Genomic DNA, 17,025 nt, shown 5'->3' on the forward strand with positions numbered 1-17,025 from the left:
GCAATGCTTAAAAGGACATCCCTCTAATCTTACACACCAAGGCCAGCCCAGTCACTGTGAATGCTACTGTGAACAGTTGTGTAACAGCCTCTGATGCTCTGACGGGAACTTTCTTAAAAGTAAATTGTTGTGCTCACAATGGACAGTTTGACTCAATGCATCAGACATAATTGTGCAAGAGGTTCAAAATGAGAAGAACTCAGTCTCTGCTGCATGACATTTGAGTCCCTCGCACTTGGCAACAATTTACTGGAAGTATGACAGGTTAATGTGATATTGTGAAAGTTGAAGAAGTGACTAATGCAGATTATATTGTGTGGGTAGATGGAACATGTCTTTGAATAAAGTTTTGTAAGTAAACAGGACTTCCACATCCTTGATCTGATGCAGCACAACACACACACACACACACACACACACACACACACACACAGCTGATAAACATCAAGTAACAAGTGTGACAGTCACATTTCCTTTGTGCACCACGCTGCTGTTTTTAAACACTCATGTGACAGTCGGCCTGTCTGTCAGTCAGTGCTGCTGCGTCTTGAGCTGAGTCTGCAGTAGCCCGCCTGCCACCCAGCTCGCAGGATGGCAGGCCACTGGTGGAGCTGTGTGCTGGGATTACTCTGCATACCTGCTGAGGCAACGCTCAGCCCCATGGAAGGTGAGTGTGTGTGAGCGATAAATTAGTGCAAAAAATGGATGAAGTTTTTGGTTTAAGACTAAAAAAAAGAGGACGTCTTCGAGGGTGAGTCTGAGTCATCTTTTCCTGTTTGTTTGCAGCCTCATCCTGTTTTTGCCCTGGCCTCATAAAACAGTGGTAGAAAAGTGCAGATGGTTTTTCCACTGCAAAAAGTATCTTTTTATAATTATAAAATTATAATTTTATCAGCAAAATGTTCTTTATGTATAAAAAGTAATGGTGGTCATTCTGCAGAAAACTGTCCCCTATGACTCATGTTAGCATTTTATTATTAAAGGTGAAGATAGTTCAGCTAAAGGTTCCCACTAAGACGATTCTGAGGAAAGGGAGAGAGGAAAACACAAAGTAGTGCCACACAAATGTATGTTCATTCTTTTAAACTTTTCTTTAATCATTGCTTATTGTGAATTATTGGATATTTTGACCCTCAAAACATTTAAATTTAAATGAAACCATAAAAGAAGCCTGACCTGAAGTGTCCAACTAGACCCTACATCACTGTAACCAATCACAAGCCGAAAAGCTTGGGAACTGGTTTAATCTTTATATAAGCATTGCATTTTATCAAATTATTATGTTATGTAAGCTCTTGATCTAAGAAGTAAGCAGTAACTAAAGCTGTCAGGTAAAGGAGTGAAAAGTGCAATATTTCCCTCTGGAATGTAATGAAGCAGAAGTATGAAGGCAGTATGAAATGGAAATAGTCACGTAAAGTACCTCTGAATTGTACTTATATGCGCTTTGTTACCTCCCACCGCTGTCTGGAGGCATCTATAAGCTCTCCCTAGGCTCTCTGCTTCAGCTTTGGTGTCTGAATTGATCGACACGTCTGCGCAGACATCATGAGCTGCAGCTGGTGATGTGATGCAATCACTGACAGTCAATCTCTCCCCAACAGTTTTACAAAGCCCCCTGTACATCAGTCAAATGAGAGTCAACTCCACTGCCGAGATCACCTGCTCCACATCTCGGTCTGATCCGATGGGATTCTCCCTGCACAGGCGTTTCCATAGCGACAGGAGCATCGTGTACCTGTCCATAGACAACGGACAAGTCACCAGGAATAACATAGCTCCCGAGTTTACAGGCCGAATTCACGCAAGTCGGGACCAGCAGATCCGGGAGGGCTATGGGTTCACCTTGCGCCTGTCTCTGCTGGGGCTGGAGGACACAGACATGTATTACTGCAGGTGGAATTACTTCAACTCAGAGAAGGAGAAGAGAGAAATCCTGTCCAGCAATGGCACCGTTATCATTATCAGAGGTGGGGAGAAGCAATTGTTACAGCTCAAACAGCACAAACCTTTTTGTCCTCGATTTAACCGTCCTCTTCTGCCACTTCTCCTCACAGAGAGGGCTCCTCAGCAATGCAGCAACCACAGCTGGGATCTCATCTTGGTCACCTCGAGCGTGACAGCATTAACTCTCGTACTGTTCGTCTTCATCGCAGCACTGATCGCGAGATGCAAAACAGTGAGTTCTGCTGCAAGCGGACGGACCTGCTCTCAAAAAGACAATGTTGACATGTTTCAGATATAACATTTTCTTTGTGTTTCAACAGTTTGAACGGCGCTTAAGAGTGACCGGAGCTGTGACACCATCCAGACCTGACAGGCCGTCTGACAGGCATGTCTACCATCATCAGAGAGCTCAACATTGCCCCTACTTAATCACATCTACAGAGACTCTGGATTTCAGGGGAATTCTGTAATGCTAAGAGTCAATGTGATGAACACAGAACATTTGTATCGGATGATTGAGACGTTTTTGCTCAACCCTGGAAAGATGTCTCACTTTTTTTTTCTCTGCTTTTCATTTCCTTTTATGTACAAATTTGTGTTTTGTTTGCAGAAAAGTGATTGAGCTACCACATCCTGGCTGATGTGGGGTGTACAGGTGTGATGCATGTGAGCAGAGCTCGCGAAGAAAAACTGCAGACAACACATTGTTGTTATCCTGCTGTGTGTATGTGACACGCTGGCTTGACCTGTCGAGTCTTCTTCTGCGTTTCCTGTGTGTCTCATAAAGTGATTTTGAACTTACAAACTTTCAAAGTCTGATGTGATGTGTTCATTAAAACTAGGATATTTTCTGTTCATTACTGATTATATATATATATATATATATATATATATATATATATATATATATATATATATATATATATATATATATATATATATATATATGTGTGTGTGTGTGTATATATGTGTGTGTATATATATGTGTGTGTGTGTGTGTGTGTGTGTGTATATATATATGTATGTATGTATGTATGTATGTATGTATGTATATGTGTGTGTGTGTGTGTGTGTGTGTGTGTGTGTGTGTGTATATATATATATATACACACACACACACACACACACACACACACATATATATATATATATATATATATATATATATATATATATATATATATATACACACACACACATAATATACACAAAATATACATAATAGCATTCACATTACATGTCTTTACTGTACAAAACACTCTACGGCACAGTGCCAGTTGTTGTGGGATATCCCAAAGCAAATTAGCTCACATACAAATTAGCCAAACGAGCTAATGTTCGTGTGGAACCTTTGACCGAATTGTCGGTGTTCCGCGGACTGTTGCTGGTGTAACACAATGTGCAGCCTTGAAAACAGTCTGGTTTGGTGATATTACTGAAACTGTGTGATAAAGTTGGTGTTTGTATCGTCGAACAAACGCGGTTCTTCATAATGTATATATGTAGCTAACGTGTGGTGTTAGCATCAGTGAGCTAGCAGTTAGCTCCCAGAGTCTGTTAGCCAACTAGTGGAGGACACGCAGCCTGCAAAAAGATAAACGTTTTTCACCTTGGCTCCTGCTCCCAGTCCTGCGGGCTGTCCAAAACTCACAGCAGAGAGCCAGCGAAGTAGGTCCGCTTATCAAATACCAGGAAAACAAGTGGACACAGTGGACTGAACTATTTCATGGTTTAAAGTCAGACAAGCTTGCCTTTAGCCAGGAGGGAAAGATGAGCGGCCAGAAGCTGCTGTTTTCCAGGCTAAAGCTGTGGACTTCAGGAAGAAGTAGATGGATAAGTCGACTTTATGATGGTGAGGCACCCTAAAGCCACTCCTGTGTTCACCCTGCTGGATTTAATGCTTGATACTGTACGTAGCGTTGAGCGTTACTTTTCACAGTATGGAGGCAGCACACGCCAAAAACCCTGTCCAAAATTTCGTCATTTATTGATTGTCTACGTTGTCTTTCGACAAAGCTACAGACTTGCTTGAAGATGTGCAAAATATTTAACAATGTGACTTCACTTGGCAATTCGGCATATGCCCAATATAGCTAGCAGGTCTTATATTAGTAAAATATAAAGTTATAAAAGTTAATGCCAGTCTTTCACATGTCGACAGTGGTCACATCTACCCGGGCTGCTGCTCATAAACTCGCCTGGTGACTTCCTGTCTGGCTGGCTTTTCCTGTCTACTTTAAATCCATCTCTTACTGATTGTGTAGGTGTAAATGCGTGTGGAAGCGCTCCCTTTTCCTCTTGCAGCCCGAAGGTGTGTGTAGTGGGAGGCGGTCCTGCAGGTTTCTACACGGCGCAGCATTTGATCAAGGTACTTCCTGTTCTGCCGTTGCTGGAGAATGCAGTCTTATTAAAATAACCACACGTGAATTAAACACCTTACTCACGAAGGTACTCCATTCCTGCTTTTGTTTGTTTGCCAAATAATCTGAACAATAATAATAATAATAATAATGATTTATTAGAATGAAATCCCATGTTGCCATGAAGCAGTCCACAGATTGCTACCATGGTTTTAAAAGAAGGTTTATTTATAAGGCCACTTGCAAATTTATATGATTTCAAGGTATGTTTTATATTATTTTCTAGTCCTACTAAGGTATCATGGTCTTGTACCTGCGCTTTTTTTTATTTCTGCAGAACTTTTACATCTTCTTCACCATATTACATTTTGTCTTTATATCTTTGCATTAATTTCTAGAGAACTGTTATAACATAATGATTCCAGTCTATAACAAGTCTGTAACAGTGGCAATGCAGTGCACTTTTTTTTTTTATTATTGGTATGTTTCTAATGATGTTTTGGATCACTTAACTTATTCTAAATGCAGTTAAGTTTAAGACTTTTCAGCTTGGCCAAAAGAAACTTTTCCTTCCAGCATATTCCAGGAACAAAATGTTCTTTTGTGAAGGTGTAGAGTTTTGGCACAAAGTGCAGCTTCAATCATTTAGCCTTCAGGCTCATGTTGAACAAATCAGACAAACAAAAAGGGTGTGCACATCCTAATAGTTCGAGCTCTGTTACTGCAGCTTTGGTGCCTTTTAACCCCCACAGGCATGTTATAAATGGGACAGGAAATAGGTTGCAGACCACCAAGCAACGGTGGTATTTTTGAGTCCCCTGCCTCTGTCAGTACACGGTGATCTCAGGTTTATGTGCATTTCTGTGCAAAATGGCAATACGTTCTAAATATTGCCTGTAAATGCAGCAGTTTTGCTCTTCGATGTTTTTTTGTTTCGTTTTTCAATGGTAATTCAAGTTTTTATTAACATTTTCCAGTAAATACAGAACACAATTCAACACGAGACAAACTTTTATTGTAAGTCACTGCAGAACAGACAACAGAACAAATTTGGGCACATCATCACCATCAGAACAATAATGATCCATCACAGATCCCGTTTCGCAAGTTTAATTGCCGTGTAATGATCATACCTGTGTGTGATTTTGTACATTTCCTCCTAGATTTTGTCTCGCATTGTGTTTTCTCTCTTCACTGGGATTTAATGTATAAAAAGATCAAGAGTCTAAAGCCATGCTAGCAGCTGTGCGAGGCTCTCCTCAGGCACTGTGTTATTTTGAGGTAACTGCAAACTCCTGCATGCTAACATGTTCCCAATGACGATGCTGGCGTGCTGATTTTCAGTAGATATAATGTTTGCTATACTCATCATCAACAAGTTTAGTTTATTTTCATGCTAACATTTGCTACTTAGCATTACACACAAAACCCACACACTACATCAGGACCCTGTAACTGTGCCTGAAGGGTCATGGTCTCACAAGGAGACTTTCCAATCATTGCATGTATTCAAAATGATCCATTTCACACGTTGTGCCTCTTTCGTTTTCGTCCCATCAGGCACGTCAAGATGTTGAGGTGGACATTTACGAGCGGCTGCCGGTCCCCTTCGGCCTGGTCCGGTTCGGGGTGGCCCCCGATCATCCTGAAGTCAAGGTTTCTACTCCTGTGTTGATATATCAAAGAACAGATAGTTGCTTTACACTATTTGGGTATTTACAGTATAAGAGCAGGGCTCTCAGGAGATTTTAAAGTAGCCACTGAGTTAGTTTTGCAACTTTGGAGGCAGGCTGCAGGTTTTGTGGTCAACTGTAATACAGCGTGAGCCACAATGAAAGTAAGACTTCACCAGTAGTCCAGTTATTGTTAGTAGTGTTGGTTATAACGGTTGGAAAATTTGCACAAAACCTGAACTAAGACAAACCTGTTTTTTTACATCTTTGAAAGAGCGTGTGATGTAGGATAGTTTCACAGTCAGTTTTCGCACCAGTCTTTCTGGCCTGTGTGGAATCTCCCTGGCACCAATCATCGAAAACAGCCACTTAATAATGGAAACATGTCCAAGTAGTGTGTGGTGAACAGAAAGGAATTAGTTATGACATCAAAGGGAAACTTACGATAGAGTGTGTGACCAAAGAACAGTGAACAGCTTATGGGTTTGAAAACCAGTGCCTGAATGTGAATGGCAGCCCAGAAGTAAAGCTCTGAAAAATTCCCAAGAGAAAATGAAACACTGAACATGCTTGGTGAAGACAAATGGGGGGGACAAAAAGTACAAAAGTAAATAAAGTCAACATGTACAAGTAACAACAAGTACAACAAGTATTTTAACTGTAGTCACAACGTTTTGACTTTATTCTCAAAATGCAAAATAAAGAAAAATCTTTTTTAATAGTCTTCCATGCTGCCACAATACTTCTAAGAAATACAGTTTGGGAAATACACTTAATTGCTTTCTATAGAAAGAGTTGGACACAAATATTTCTACAACTCTGTTATATGAGAAACTATAGCCAGCAGTGGTTTGGAATGCACTGTCACTTTAATAGGCACTCCACCAGTTTGATGTCATTCAGTGTGTTGACATGCACTTGTGCAACTTTGTAACTGCAATCTGACCTCCTACACTTCACCCAGTTTTGATGAGACGGGACGAGAGAAACCTGACTTCCCACTTTAGATTTCTCATGGTTTATGTGCTGCTGCCTGTCTTACGCAGAACAATGGCTTTGGAAAGCAAAAGTGTCACAGTATCAGCGGAGTGATGAAATCGTTCCACTTTGTAACCCAATTTTTCATGATGATGTAATTTAATTTAAAGTTGGACAAAAACTGAAAGTGACATTTGAGTAACTAACTCTAGATAAGGTGCTCGGACTATTAATAATGTTGCCCTAGCAACACTGGTCCTGAAAAAATAAAATGCATTAACTTGTATTTTTCATTAAAGGGGCTCAATTGTACCTACAGCCAAATCAGTCTAATTGGATTTCAATGTAAGATATATATGTATATGTTTTTAGACTTTGATTTGATAATTCTGATCTTTTCTTCTCAGAACGTCATCAACACATTCACACAGACGGCCAAACATTCACGCTGTAGCTTCTTCGGTAATGTGAATGTGGGGAAGGATGTGAGCGTTGAAGAGCTGCAGCAAGCCTACCATGCAGTCGTGCTGGTGAGAACATGGAAACACACACAGTCCGCAGAGTAAAATCACCTTTTTCATAAAACTTGTCCACATGACGCGTGCACAAGCATCCTCGTGTATCGTGTCTGCTTTGGCTCGTTTTTTGTGCACATGGTAGAGCTACGGAGCGGAGGGAAACAGGAGAATGGGAGTCCCAGGAGAAGACTTGGCTGGTGTGCACTCTGCCAAAGACTTTGTGGGCTGGTACAATGGGCTGCCCAACTGTCGAGAGGTTAGACTGTGGAAATCAAGTAAATGTTTCCAATGATTCAAGTGGATGTTGCCATGTGTTTAAAAAAAAAAAATCAGATCAGTCATGTTTTTCTAGTCTTTTCTAATCCCAGTGTCTCTCTCTCTCTCATCTTTCCCAATCAGCTGAGCCCGAACCTGAGCTGTGACACAGCAGTCGTTCTGGGACAAGGCAACGTAGCCTTGGATGTAGCCAGAATCCTGCTGTCTCCCATTGACATTTTAAAGGTGAGAAACACACAGCCTTGGTTATTTAACCCTTCGGAGTCTAGGGCCGCCACACGGCGTCAAAGTCACATGTCGCACGTTTGAAAACGTAAAGCTGTGACACAAGCACGCAGATGTTCAATTCAAAGACTGTTGGAAAGCGGACACTTCAAACTTTTTACAAGTGTTTGAATTTTGACGATCGGCCTATTAAGACTAAATTTATGAAGAGCTGAAGTCGCGCACTACAGCTCTTCTACGAGTTAGAAGATGCTGAATCTGGGGAAGAACGTTCTGATTCTGAGGAAGACTCCTTTCAGAGGATGAAGTGGATGCTGCGCGTGAAGACGAACGAGAGGAGGTGTCCGCGCAGACCCCCGCTCCTCCAAAGATCCAACTAGTTCCTACTCGGATTTTGTGTTTCTTTTGCACTTTTACATACAGTGTGTCCATATATTATGTCAAAATAAATAAATACTTGTAGAATCACATAGGTGAGGTTGTGCTGAAAAGAAAGACACAAAGAAAGGCAAGCTAAGCAGTTTTAATGGGAAACACAAAGGTAAAATGAAAAGTAGTAAAAAAACGCTGTTTTACCCCAGACTCTGAAGGGTTAAGATAACAATGTAGAGATAAATGTATAAAAGCAAAGCAGCCACACAACACGATCTTGCGTGTAAAGCCGCACCCACACGCCCACACACACACACACACACACGTTAATGGTAGTGTTGCAGTCCACAGCTTTTTGTTTTGAATAAAAAGAACTGGTTTGTGAGGTTGAGCCCCATGTTTACTCAGAATGCCTCCTACAGAACTTTCACTTCTTCAGCAGTAAATTTAAGGACAATGACACCAGCGGCGGTTTCTGTTGAAAATTACCAAAATACACATACTAACACTCAATATAGACAGAATATAAAGAACTAACTAACTAACTTAACAACCCATCAGAATCCACTGGTCAGGAGGAAAATGTTGTTATTGAAGAGACTGTGAAATGGGTTCTATTTTTCTGCAGAAGACAGATATCACACAGCCGGCCCTGGAGGCTCTGGCGGAGAGCAAGGTCCGCAGGGTGCTGATTGTTGGCAGGAGAGGACCCATACAGGTCGCCTGCACAATAAAGGTGTGTGTCACAAGAGACAAACTGTACTACTATCGCTGGTATGTCTTTCCGCTGCAACCATCATGTTTCTCTTTCAGCGCAGCTCCTCCAACCACAACCCAGATGTTTTGTAATGTGACCTTCATTAAACCACACCAAGCAACCAAAGTAATTACAAGTGCAGCACATGAACCGACCGCAGGGTGTATCTGTATCAAATCTATTCAGCGTTACACATACGACTGCTCACAGTACGGTGTTACGGTGTTACACCTGAGGTTGGAGGTGTGTGCTGTGCAGTCGGCCTGTTGTATCTGCTAGTTTGTTGTGACAGAAAATTAACTAATAATCAACATCACCGCAATATATTATCCTTATATGCTGGCTTTTCTCATAAATTTGTAGATACAGTTTTATCATCAAATCATGATTAATATATATAGTTTTTTAAAGTTAGTTGAGCTCCTCCACTCTGCCTCTCCACGTACCCTGCAGTAACTGCAGAAGTACCCAGCGGAGTACCACTACCTGTGGTGGAGAGCACTACTTTAGTTTAGAACATGAAACTGCTTGTGTCGCCCTGTGGGACTTCCCTGTAGCAATCTGACCCCATATCTCTGAAATTGCTGTGTTGAGTACAATGCTACCATAACTGATAGAAATGATGGCCCAAACTATGAAAATGAGTTGTAGTGAACCAGAATTATCCTCTAAACAAGTCCAAATCCTTCACAATAAAGACACGTTCTTGTAGGTTTCAGTGATTTTCTTGTCCAGCCACCCCTGCTATGTTCTCCATGTGTTGCAGGAGGTTCGAGAAATGGTGAACCTTCCAGACACCAGACCTGAGATGGTGGCGGCTGATTTTGAGGGTGTGAGAGAGGCTCTGAAAGGTAAGAAATAACATTTTATCTTTTTGAGTATGGCGCTTCCATTTTTGGCCTCATCAGTCTGTTCTGAACCAAGTAAATGGGGAGATGTGCATTGGTTTTTATCATCCTTCAGGTCACACTAAGACCTTACAAGCAGGACATTTCACATTTTGAATTGAGGCAATACAATACGCTACGTACAGTGACTGACTTATTCCAGGCAATACAACAGAAAAAGACATGTCAGGGGTCTCCTTTTTTGCCAAACTAGCAGTACAGCGCATGTAAAATCGCTATATATGTTCAAAGCATGACTTATAAAGCGATGCATGTTTGACTAAACCAGACACATCTGTAAATGTCACAAGGAAGGAAGGAAAGCGTGCTGTGGTTAACAGGCAGAACACTTCCTATTGAGACCTATAGCGCATATGTTGAGGTGAATGGAAACTGTTGAGCTTGTGTGAGACCGGTGTTAAGAGAAGACTGCGTCATCGTCCTGATGAGCCCTTAGCCGGCCCTCGTCCTTGCTGCAGAAATGGCATTGGGCTGGCAGGATGCTGCAGAGCAAGTTCAGGCTCACAGAGATAACGGTCTCCTTGCCTCCGTTCAAGGCTAATTATGAGAACCATGATCTCATCTCTGTGAAACATGGTAAGCAGTAAGTGAAGGATGTTATTAGACAGAAGATGTTTTCAGTGCCTCTAAATGTGCACTGTCAATGATGACATTAGCGGTGTCCGTGGTTACAGCAGCACATCAGAAGGGTGCACTTACAGGAAATTTATGTTTTTACAAGAGAAAGCATTGCAGTTTTCACAACAGAGGGTTGAGGCTTCTGTTATTTTCGTCAGTAGTGTGGGTGTGTAGATCCTTGTATGTGTTTTTGATGACTTGTATTTAGTACATTCACATGTCATTTGCACATCTACACTCTTTTCCTATGTTTTCTAAAATGGCCCACATGGTCATGCGTGTTTACAGCAACAGCAGCCTGTGATCATAATTTTAAAAGGGATTCATATCAAGATTATTTGTTCATATTACGTGTTTATTTATTTCATTAATATTGGCCAGTATCATTTTGTTTTGTTTTGTTTCAAACATCCAAATATCAAGATTGGTTATAATATATATAAAAGAAAATAAGAACATAATGTGGACGTGAGTATGCACACAGTCATTCAAAATGGCAAATGCAACTACTTAAAATGTCAAATGAAGAAAAACATTTAGGACCAGAAAGGATCTCAAAGCAGACAGATCATCTGAATCATAAGCGTCTGTGCTGTGTCAGATATACCGAGGCCCAGGAAGCGTCTGACTGAGCTGATGTTGAAGACGGCTCTGGAGCCCCCAGGGGAGACGGAGCAGGAGAGACGGGAGAAGGCCTCCCGCGTCTGGGGCTTTCGATTCTTTCTGAGCCCCATTGAAATCCTGGCCGACCCCGACCACAACAGAACAGCTGGCATCCGGCTGGCAGTCAACAGGCTGGAGGTAAACAGCAGTTGGATTTTAAAACCCAAGCCTTAGTGCACTGGGCTACTTTAATTTGGTTACGTCTGTGTGACCAGGGTTCAGGTGAGGGAGCCCGTGCTGTGCTCACCGGAGAGGTGGAGGACGTGACCTGTGGCCTGGTCATCAGCAGTATCGGCTACAAGAGCCTCCCCATAGATCCATCGGTGCCGTTTGACTCCAGCAAAGCCATCGTCCCGAACAACATGGGCCGTGTTCAACAAGCTGCAGGTAAACAACACGGCAAGCTAGGACCCTTCTAAGGAAAACATTATCTGAAAAAATGTAGTGAGTCCATCTTTATTTCTAGGTCTATATTGTAGTGGCTGGCTGAAAACAGGCCCCACTGGGGTGATAGCCACCACCATGAACAATAGTTTTGACACCGCACGGTCGGTGGTGGAGGACATGGACTCGGGAACGTTGGACGTATCTGCTGCCAAGCCTGGTTCTCAAAGCATCAGCGCACTGCTGGAAAAGAGAGGTACTGTACTGTTTTTTTTTTTTTTTTGGTCCTTTCATCACCTCCTGTTGAGCCCTGTTGACTAACCTGAGTTTGTTTAACCACTAGTCTAGAAATAGCACCAACAATCTTTCCACACTCAATTTAGATCACAGTTGTTCCCCCATTCTGATGTTTGTTCTGAACCTCTTGACCACATCTGCTCGCTTGTATGCGTGGAGCTGCTGCCACTTGATGGACTGATTAGATATTTGTGTCAATGAGCAGATGCATAGGTGTACCTGATAAAGTGGCCACCGAGTGCATAATGCTGCACAGAATGGTTTAATGATTAAATTCACATTATAATGCCGAAAAATTCCACGTGCACCATCTAACATTTGTCAACACTGAAAACAGAGAGAGCTTTTCCATGTGCACGAGTATCCTGGTTCTGATCAAGTTTTTCATCTTCGTTCAAGCTACAGCTGGACACTTCAACAAGAATCCATTCCTGAGGTGCTTCATATCCAAAAAATCCACTATTTGGTCACTTCTACAGTCAAATCTATTGTGCCAACACTAATGTTTCATTTAGTCAAACACACTGATTGGGCCACACTGGGGTGGCTGTGGCTCAAAGGTAGAGTGGGTCGTCGTTTTGAGTGGGCGAAAAGACTAGAAAGGCTCCATACAAGTACAGGCCGTCTACCCTTTACTGCATATGATGTTCTTTGAAAAATGCCATCAAGCTACAGTCAAATGTAGTTTGTATTCTATCATTTGTAGGAGTGAAACCAGTGAGTTTCTCTGACTGGGAGAAGATTGACAGCGTGGAGGTGAGGAGGGGTGAAGCCACTGGAAAACCCAGAGAAAAACTACTGGCTGTGGATGAAATGCTGCAGGTGGCTCACAAGTGACTGAAGACGAGTGTTTACAGGGGAACACGGGACAGTGAGTAACTGTTGTGCCATAGAATAAGTAGCTGTTCTAATACCTCAGTGACTGACTGACTGACTGACACCTGAAGCACTCAGCATGGACCTAATTTGTATTTTCCTTCTAATGGATGCTATTATTAATCAACCTACTGAACTGTAACATTTAAAATTATGCGGTGACTGAAAAATGTTTTATACATTCACACTTCATATAATGAGATGTATCATACTATCCTGTTTGTCTTGAATATATTTAATGCAAAATAAAATGGGACTTATATTGTTTTATTTCTATCTTGGAGGAGTATTTCCCATTGCTACATACATTTTTTTTTACTGCCATTCGTTTATCAGCTGCGATGTCCCGTGGTGGCCTAGATCGTAATAATTAATAATTAACGTAACATTTTATTCATATAAATTTGTTTATACACCGATCATCAAGACCAAAACAAACTGAGCTGATCCTGATAACAAGTGCTCTCCGTGTAGCCATAGTACCCAGTCTTACTATCTAAAGGATGAAAGCCGTCTTTAAAACAAGTGGCGTGTGCCCTGATGCTGCCATAGTGCTTACCTGATGGCAGCAGCATGAACAAATGGCCTGGATAAGTGTTGTTCTGGATAATGACCTGTGCTCTTTTCCTGCACCTTGTATCATATGGGGGTAATGCACTCCACACAGAAAGGTACAAGACAGACAGACTGGGAACTGCATGACCTAGGCAGGGGTGATCTGACCTTTGCCCCTTCTCTAGATACAGGGGGATGGTGTGCTTCTGATATATTCCTTTACCCCTAAAACAAAGAACAGAGCTGTTATATTGATGAAAGCCAGATGGTCAAATGGTATAAAGAATGACCAGAGAATTGGCTCGGGAGACAGCAGATTCGGCCAGGGGTTACGCAGTCTGTTCCTAGAATTGGCTTAGCGTCTTCCAAGGTTTCCATGGTGCCTGTTAGACAACTGATCTTTTTGTAATAAACCTATTTTTATTCACTAAGTTGTCAGCAGACGTTTCCTTTCATCAACTGCACATCATCATCAGAGAAGATACAACTGTATGATACAAGGTGCAACATACAAGTTATGTTGAAGTGCTGCTTGAAGTAATTCACCAATTTGAGAAAGATGCTTATTTGCTTTGTGGCAGGTGTTTTTTGTATGTTAAATGTAGGATGGTATCATTGAAATAGAGCAAGTTATCTGCAGCCATTTAGGCTCTATTGCAGTGAAGATTTGGATGTTTCAAACAACTCACAGCAGGAAAAATATCTGTAACTTCAGACCTGGAATTAAATCCATCTCTGGTCACCATTACAGTACCCTGATGCAGTCAGACTATCTAAAAACCAGCAGTGTTAAAGTGCTACAGACGTGGTAACCAAGATTGAAAATTGTGCATTTTTAAGCATAAGAATGTTCAGTTTAAGCTTGGAAGTGAGAGACTATACCAGAGCACAGCCAAACCAAACAGTGGATATTTCAATGTTGGCACCCAGTGGATGTTTGGAGGAATGGACTGAGGCACTTCCAACCTTAGTTTTAGTTAATGCTAGCAATAGAAAACCAAAAGCTCTCCATGCACAGCTGGCAATGAACTGAAGCTGACAGATTTCACAATAAAGTGCGATTCTTTACCTCAAAGACAACTTTACAATAAAGAACGGAGTTCCACATTGAGCAGGATGGAGTACTGAGAGTCTAGTAGGAGTGAATGAAGTCACCATTACTTTAAGCACATAAATTAACCCTTTTACTAAAAGCTACAATGTGGAGAATAAAATAAAACCACAAGATAAATTTCAGTTAAGACTTTTATTTTGACCAGAGGAAGAAAGACATCAAGTCATAGTGAGATCCTGCACGGCGTCCGTCCTGTTGTCCATGTGCACGGCGTCCGTCCTGTTGTCCATGTGCACGGCGTCCGTCCTGTTGTCCATGTGCACGGCGTCCGTCCTGTTGTCCATGTGCACGGCGTCCGTCCTGTTGTCCATGTGCACGGCGTCCGTCCTGTTGTCCATGTGCACGGCGTCCGTCCTGTTGTCCATGTGCACGGCGTCCGTCCTGTTGTCCATGTGCACGGCGTCCGTCCTGTTGTCCATGTGCACGGCGTCCGTCCTGTTGTCCATGTGCACGGCGTCCGTCCTGTTGTCCATGTGCACGGCGTCCGTCCTGTTGTCCATGTGCACGGCGTCCGTCCTGTTGTCCATGTGCACGGCGTCCGTCCTGTTGTCCATGTGCACGGCGTCCGTCCTGTTGTCCATGTGCACGGCGTCCGTCCTGTTGTCCATGTGCACGGCGTCCGTCCTGTTGTCCATGTGCACGGCGTCCGTCCTGTTGTCCATGTGCACGGCGTCCGTCCTGTTGTCCATGTGCACGGCGTCCGTCCTGTTGTCCATGTGCACGGCGTCCGTCCTGTTGTCCATGTGCACGGCGTCCGTCCTGTTGTCCATGTGCACGGCGTCCGTCCTGTTGTCCATGTGCACGGCGTCCGTCCTGTTGTCCATGTGCACGGCGTCCGTCCTGTTGTCCATGTGCACGGCGTCCGTCCTGTTGTCCATGTGCACGGCGTCCGTCCTGTTGTCCATGTGCACGGCGTCCGTCCTGTTGTCCATGTGCACGGCGTCCGTCCTGTTGTCCATGTGCACGGCGTCCGTCCTGTTGTCCATGTGCACGGCGTCCGTCCTGTTGTCCATGTGCACGGCGTCCGTCCTGTTGTCCATGTGCACGGCGTCCGTCCTGTTGTCCATGTGCACGGCGTCCGTCCTGTTGTCCATGTGCACGGCGTCCGTCCTGTTGTCCATGTGCACGGCGTCCGTCCTGTTGTCCATGTGCACGGCGTCCGTCCTGTTGTCCATGTGCACGGCGTCCGTCCTGTTGTCCATGTGCACGGCGTCCGTCCTGTTGTCCATGTGCACGGCGTCCGTCCTGTTGTCCATGTGCACGGCGTCCGTCCTGTTGTCCATGTGCACGGCGTCCGTCCTGTTGTCCATGTGCACGGCGTCCGTCCTGTTGTCCATGTGCACGGCGTCCGTCCTGTTGTCCATGTGCACGGCGTCCGTCCTGTTGTCCATGTGCACGGCGTCCGTCCTGTTGTCCATGTGCACGGCGTCCGTCCTGTTGTCCATGTGCACGGCGTCCGTCCTGTTGTCCATGTGCACGGCGTCCGTCCTGTTGTCCATGTGCACGGCGTCCGTCCTGTTGTCCATGTGCACGGCGTCCGTCCTGTTGTCCATGTGCACGGCGTCCGTCCTGTTGTCCATGTGCACGGCGTCCGTCCTGTTGTCCATGTGCACGGCGTCCGTCCTGTTGTCCATGTGCACGGCGTCCGTCCTGTTGTCCATGTGCACGGCGTCCGTCCTGTTGTCCATGTGCACGGCGTCCGTCCTGTTGTCCATGTGCACGGCGTCCGTCCTGTTGTCCATGTGCACGGCGTCCGTCCTGTTGTCCATGTGCACGGCGTCCGTCCTGTTGTCCATGTGCACGGCGTCCGTCCTGTTGTCCATGTGCACGGCGTCCGTCCTGTTGTCCATGTGCACGGCGTCCGTCCTGTTGTCCATGTGCACGGCGTCCGTCCTGTTGTCCATGTGCACGGCGTCCGTCCTGTTGTCCATGTGCACGGCGTCCGTCCTGTTGTCCATGTGCACGGCGTCCGTCCTGTTGTCCATGTGCACGGCGTCCGTCCTGTTGTCCATGTGCACGGCGTCCGTCCTGTTGTCCATGTGCACGGCGTCCGTCCTGTTGTCCATGTGCACGGCGTCCGTCCTGTTGTCCATGTGCACGGCGTCCGTCCTGTTGTCCATGTGCACGGCGTCCGTCCTGTTGTCCATGTGCACGGCGTCCGTCCTGTTGTCCATGTGCACGGCGTCCGTCCTGTTGTCCATGTGCACGGCGTCCGTCCTGTTGTCCATGTGCACGGCGTCCGTCCTGTTGTCCATGTGCACGGCGTCCGTCCTGTTGTCCATGTGCACGGCGTCCGTCCTGTTGTCCATGTGCACGGCGTCCGTCCTGTTGTCCATGTGCACGGCGTCCGTCCTGTTGTCCATGTGCACGGCGTCCGTCCTGTTGTCCATGTGCACGGCGTCCGTCCTGTTGTCCATGTGCACGGCGTCCGTCCTGTTGTCCATGTGCACGGCGTCCGTCCTGTTGTCCATGTGCACGGCGTCCGTCCTGTTGTCCATGTGCAC

General features: G+C 44.5%; 2 protein-coding genes and 1 long non-coding RNA gene across 4 annotated transcripts; 2 read left to right on the forward strand and 1 right to left on the reverse strand.

Annotated features, from left to right (window-relative positions):
* Nucleotides 1-528: 528 nt before the first annotated feature.
* LOC139220121 (uncharacterized) lies at nucleotides 529-2,746 on the forward strand. Of its 2 annotated transcripts, XM_070852191.1 has the most exons (5): nucleotides 529-667; nucleotides 1,605-1,970; nucleotides 2,058-2,179; nucleotides 2,268-2,332; nucleotides 2,558-2,746. In XM_070852191.1, the coding sequence occupies exons 1-5, from the start codon at nucleotides 592-594 to the stop codon at nucleotides 2,586-2,588; spliced, it is 660 nt and encodes a 219-aa protein (XP_070708292.1). In that variant the 5' UTR covers nucleotides 529-591; the 3' UTR covers nucleotides 2,589-2,746. The 2 variants fall into 2 exon arrangements, with proteins under 2 accessions (XP_070708292.1, XP_070708293.1); XM_070852192.1 differs by having other exon boundaries at nucleotides 2,060-2,179; nucleotides 2,268-2,746.
* LOC139220122 (uncharacterized) lies at nucleotides 1,754-3,760 on the reverse strand. Its single transcript, XR_011585749.1, has 3 exons — nucleotides 3,557-3,760; nucleotides 2,010-2,205; nucleotides 1,754-1,867 (listed from the first exon to the last, which is right to left on the reverse strand). It is a non-coding gene; the product is annotated as an uncharacterized lncRNA (long non-coding RNA).
* On the forward strand, nucleotides 3,666-13,066 carry fdxr (ferredoxin reductase). Its single transcript, XM_070852189.1, has 12 exons — nucleotides 3,666-3,799; nucleotides 4,212-4,315; nucleotides 5,868-5,963; nucleotides 7,366-7,488; nucleotides 7,619-7,732; nucleotides 7,876-7,977; nucleotides 8,978-9,085; nucleotides 9,873-9,957; nucleotides 11,234-11,433; nucleotides 11,511-11,682; nucleotides 11,762-11,935; nucleotides 12,683-13,066. The coding sequence occupies exons 1-12, from the start codon at nucleotides 3,718-3,720 to the stop codon at nucleotides 12,811-12,813; spliced, it is 1,491 nt and encodes a 496-aa protein (XP_070708290.1). The 5' UTR covers nucleotides 3,666-3,717; the 3' UTR covers nucleotides 12,814-13,066.
* The last annotated feature ends 3,959 nt before the right edge of the window (nucleotides 13,067-17,025 follow it).

This window comes from Pempheris klunzingeri, chromosome 20, assembly GCF_042242105.1.
Source record: "Pempheris klunzingeri isolate RE-2024b chromosome 20, fPemKlu1.hap1, whole genome shotgun sequence".
NCBI classification, from domain to species: domain Eukaryota; kingdom Metazoa; phylum Chordata; class Actinopteri; order Acropomatiformes; family Pempheridae; genus Pempheris; species Pempheris klunzingeri.

Coding starts and splice junctions, on each gene's coding strand:
- LOC139220121 (XM_070852191.1), top strand. CDS start 592: ATGGCAGGCCACTGGTGGAGCTGTGTGCTGGGATTACTCTGCATACCT. Junction 2,180..2,267: donor TGATCGCGAGATGCAAAACA/GTGAGTTCTGCT, acceptor GTGTTTCAACAG/TTTGAACGGCGCTTAAGAGT. Junction 2,333..2,557: donor CCTGACAGGCCGTCTGACAG/GCATGTCTACCA, acceptor TTTTGTTTGCAG/AAAAGTGATTGAGCTACCAC.
- fdxr (XM_070852189.1), top strand. CDS start 3,718: ATGAGCGGCCAGAAGCTGCTGTTTTCCAGGCTAAAGCTGTGGACTTCA. Junction 7,489..7,618: donor CCTACCATGCAGTCGTGCTG/GTGAGAACATGG, acceptor TGCACATGGTAG/AGCTACGGAGCGGAGGGAAA. Junction 9,958..11,233: donor TGTGAGAGAGGCTCTGAAAG/GTAAGAAATAAC, acceptor GTGCTGTGTCAG/ATATACCGAGGCCCAGGAAG.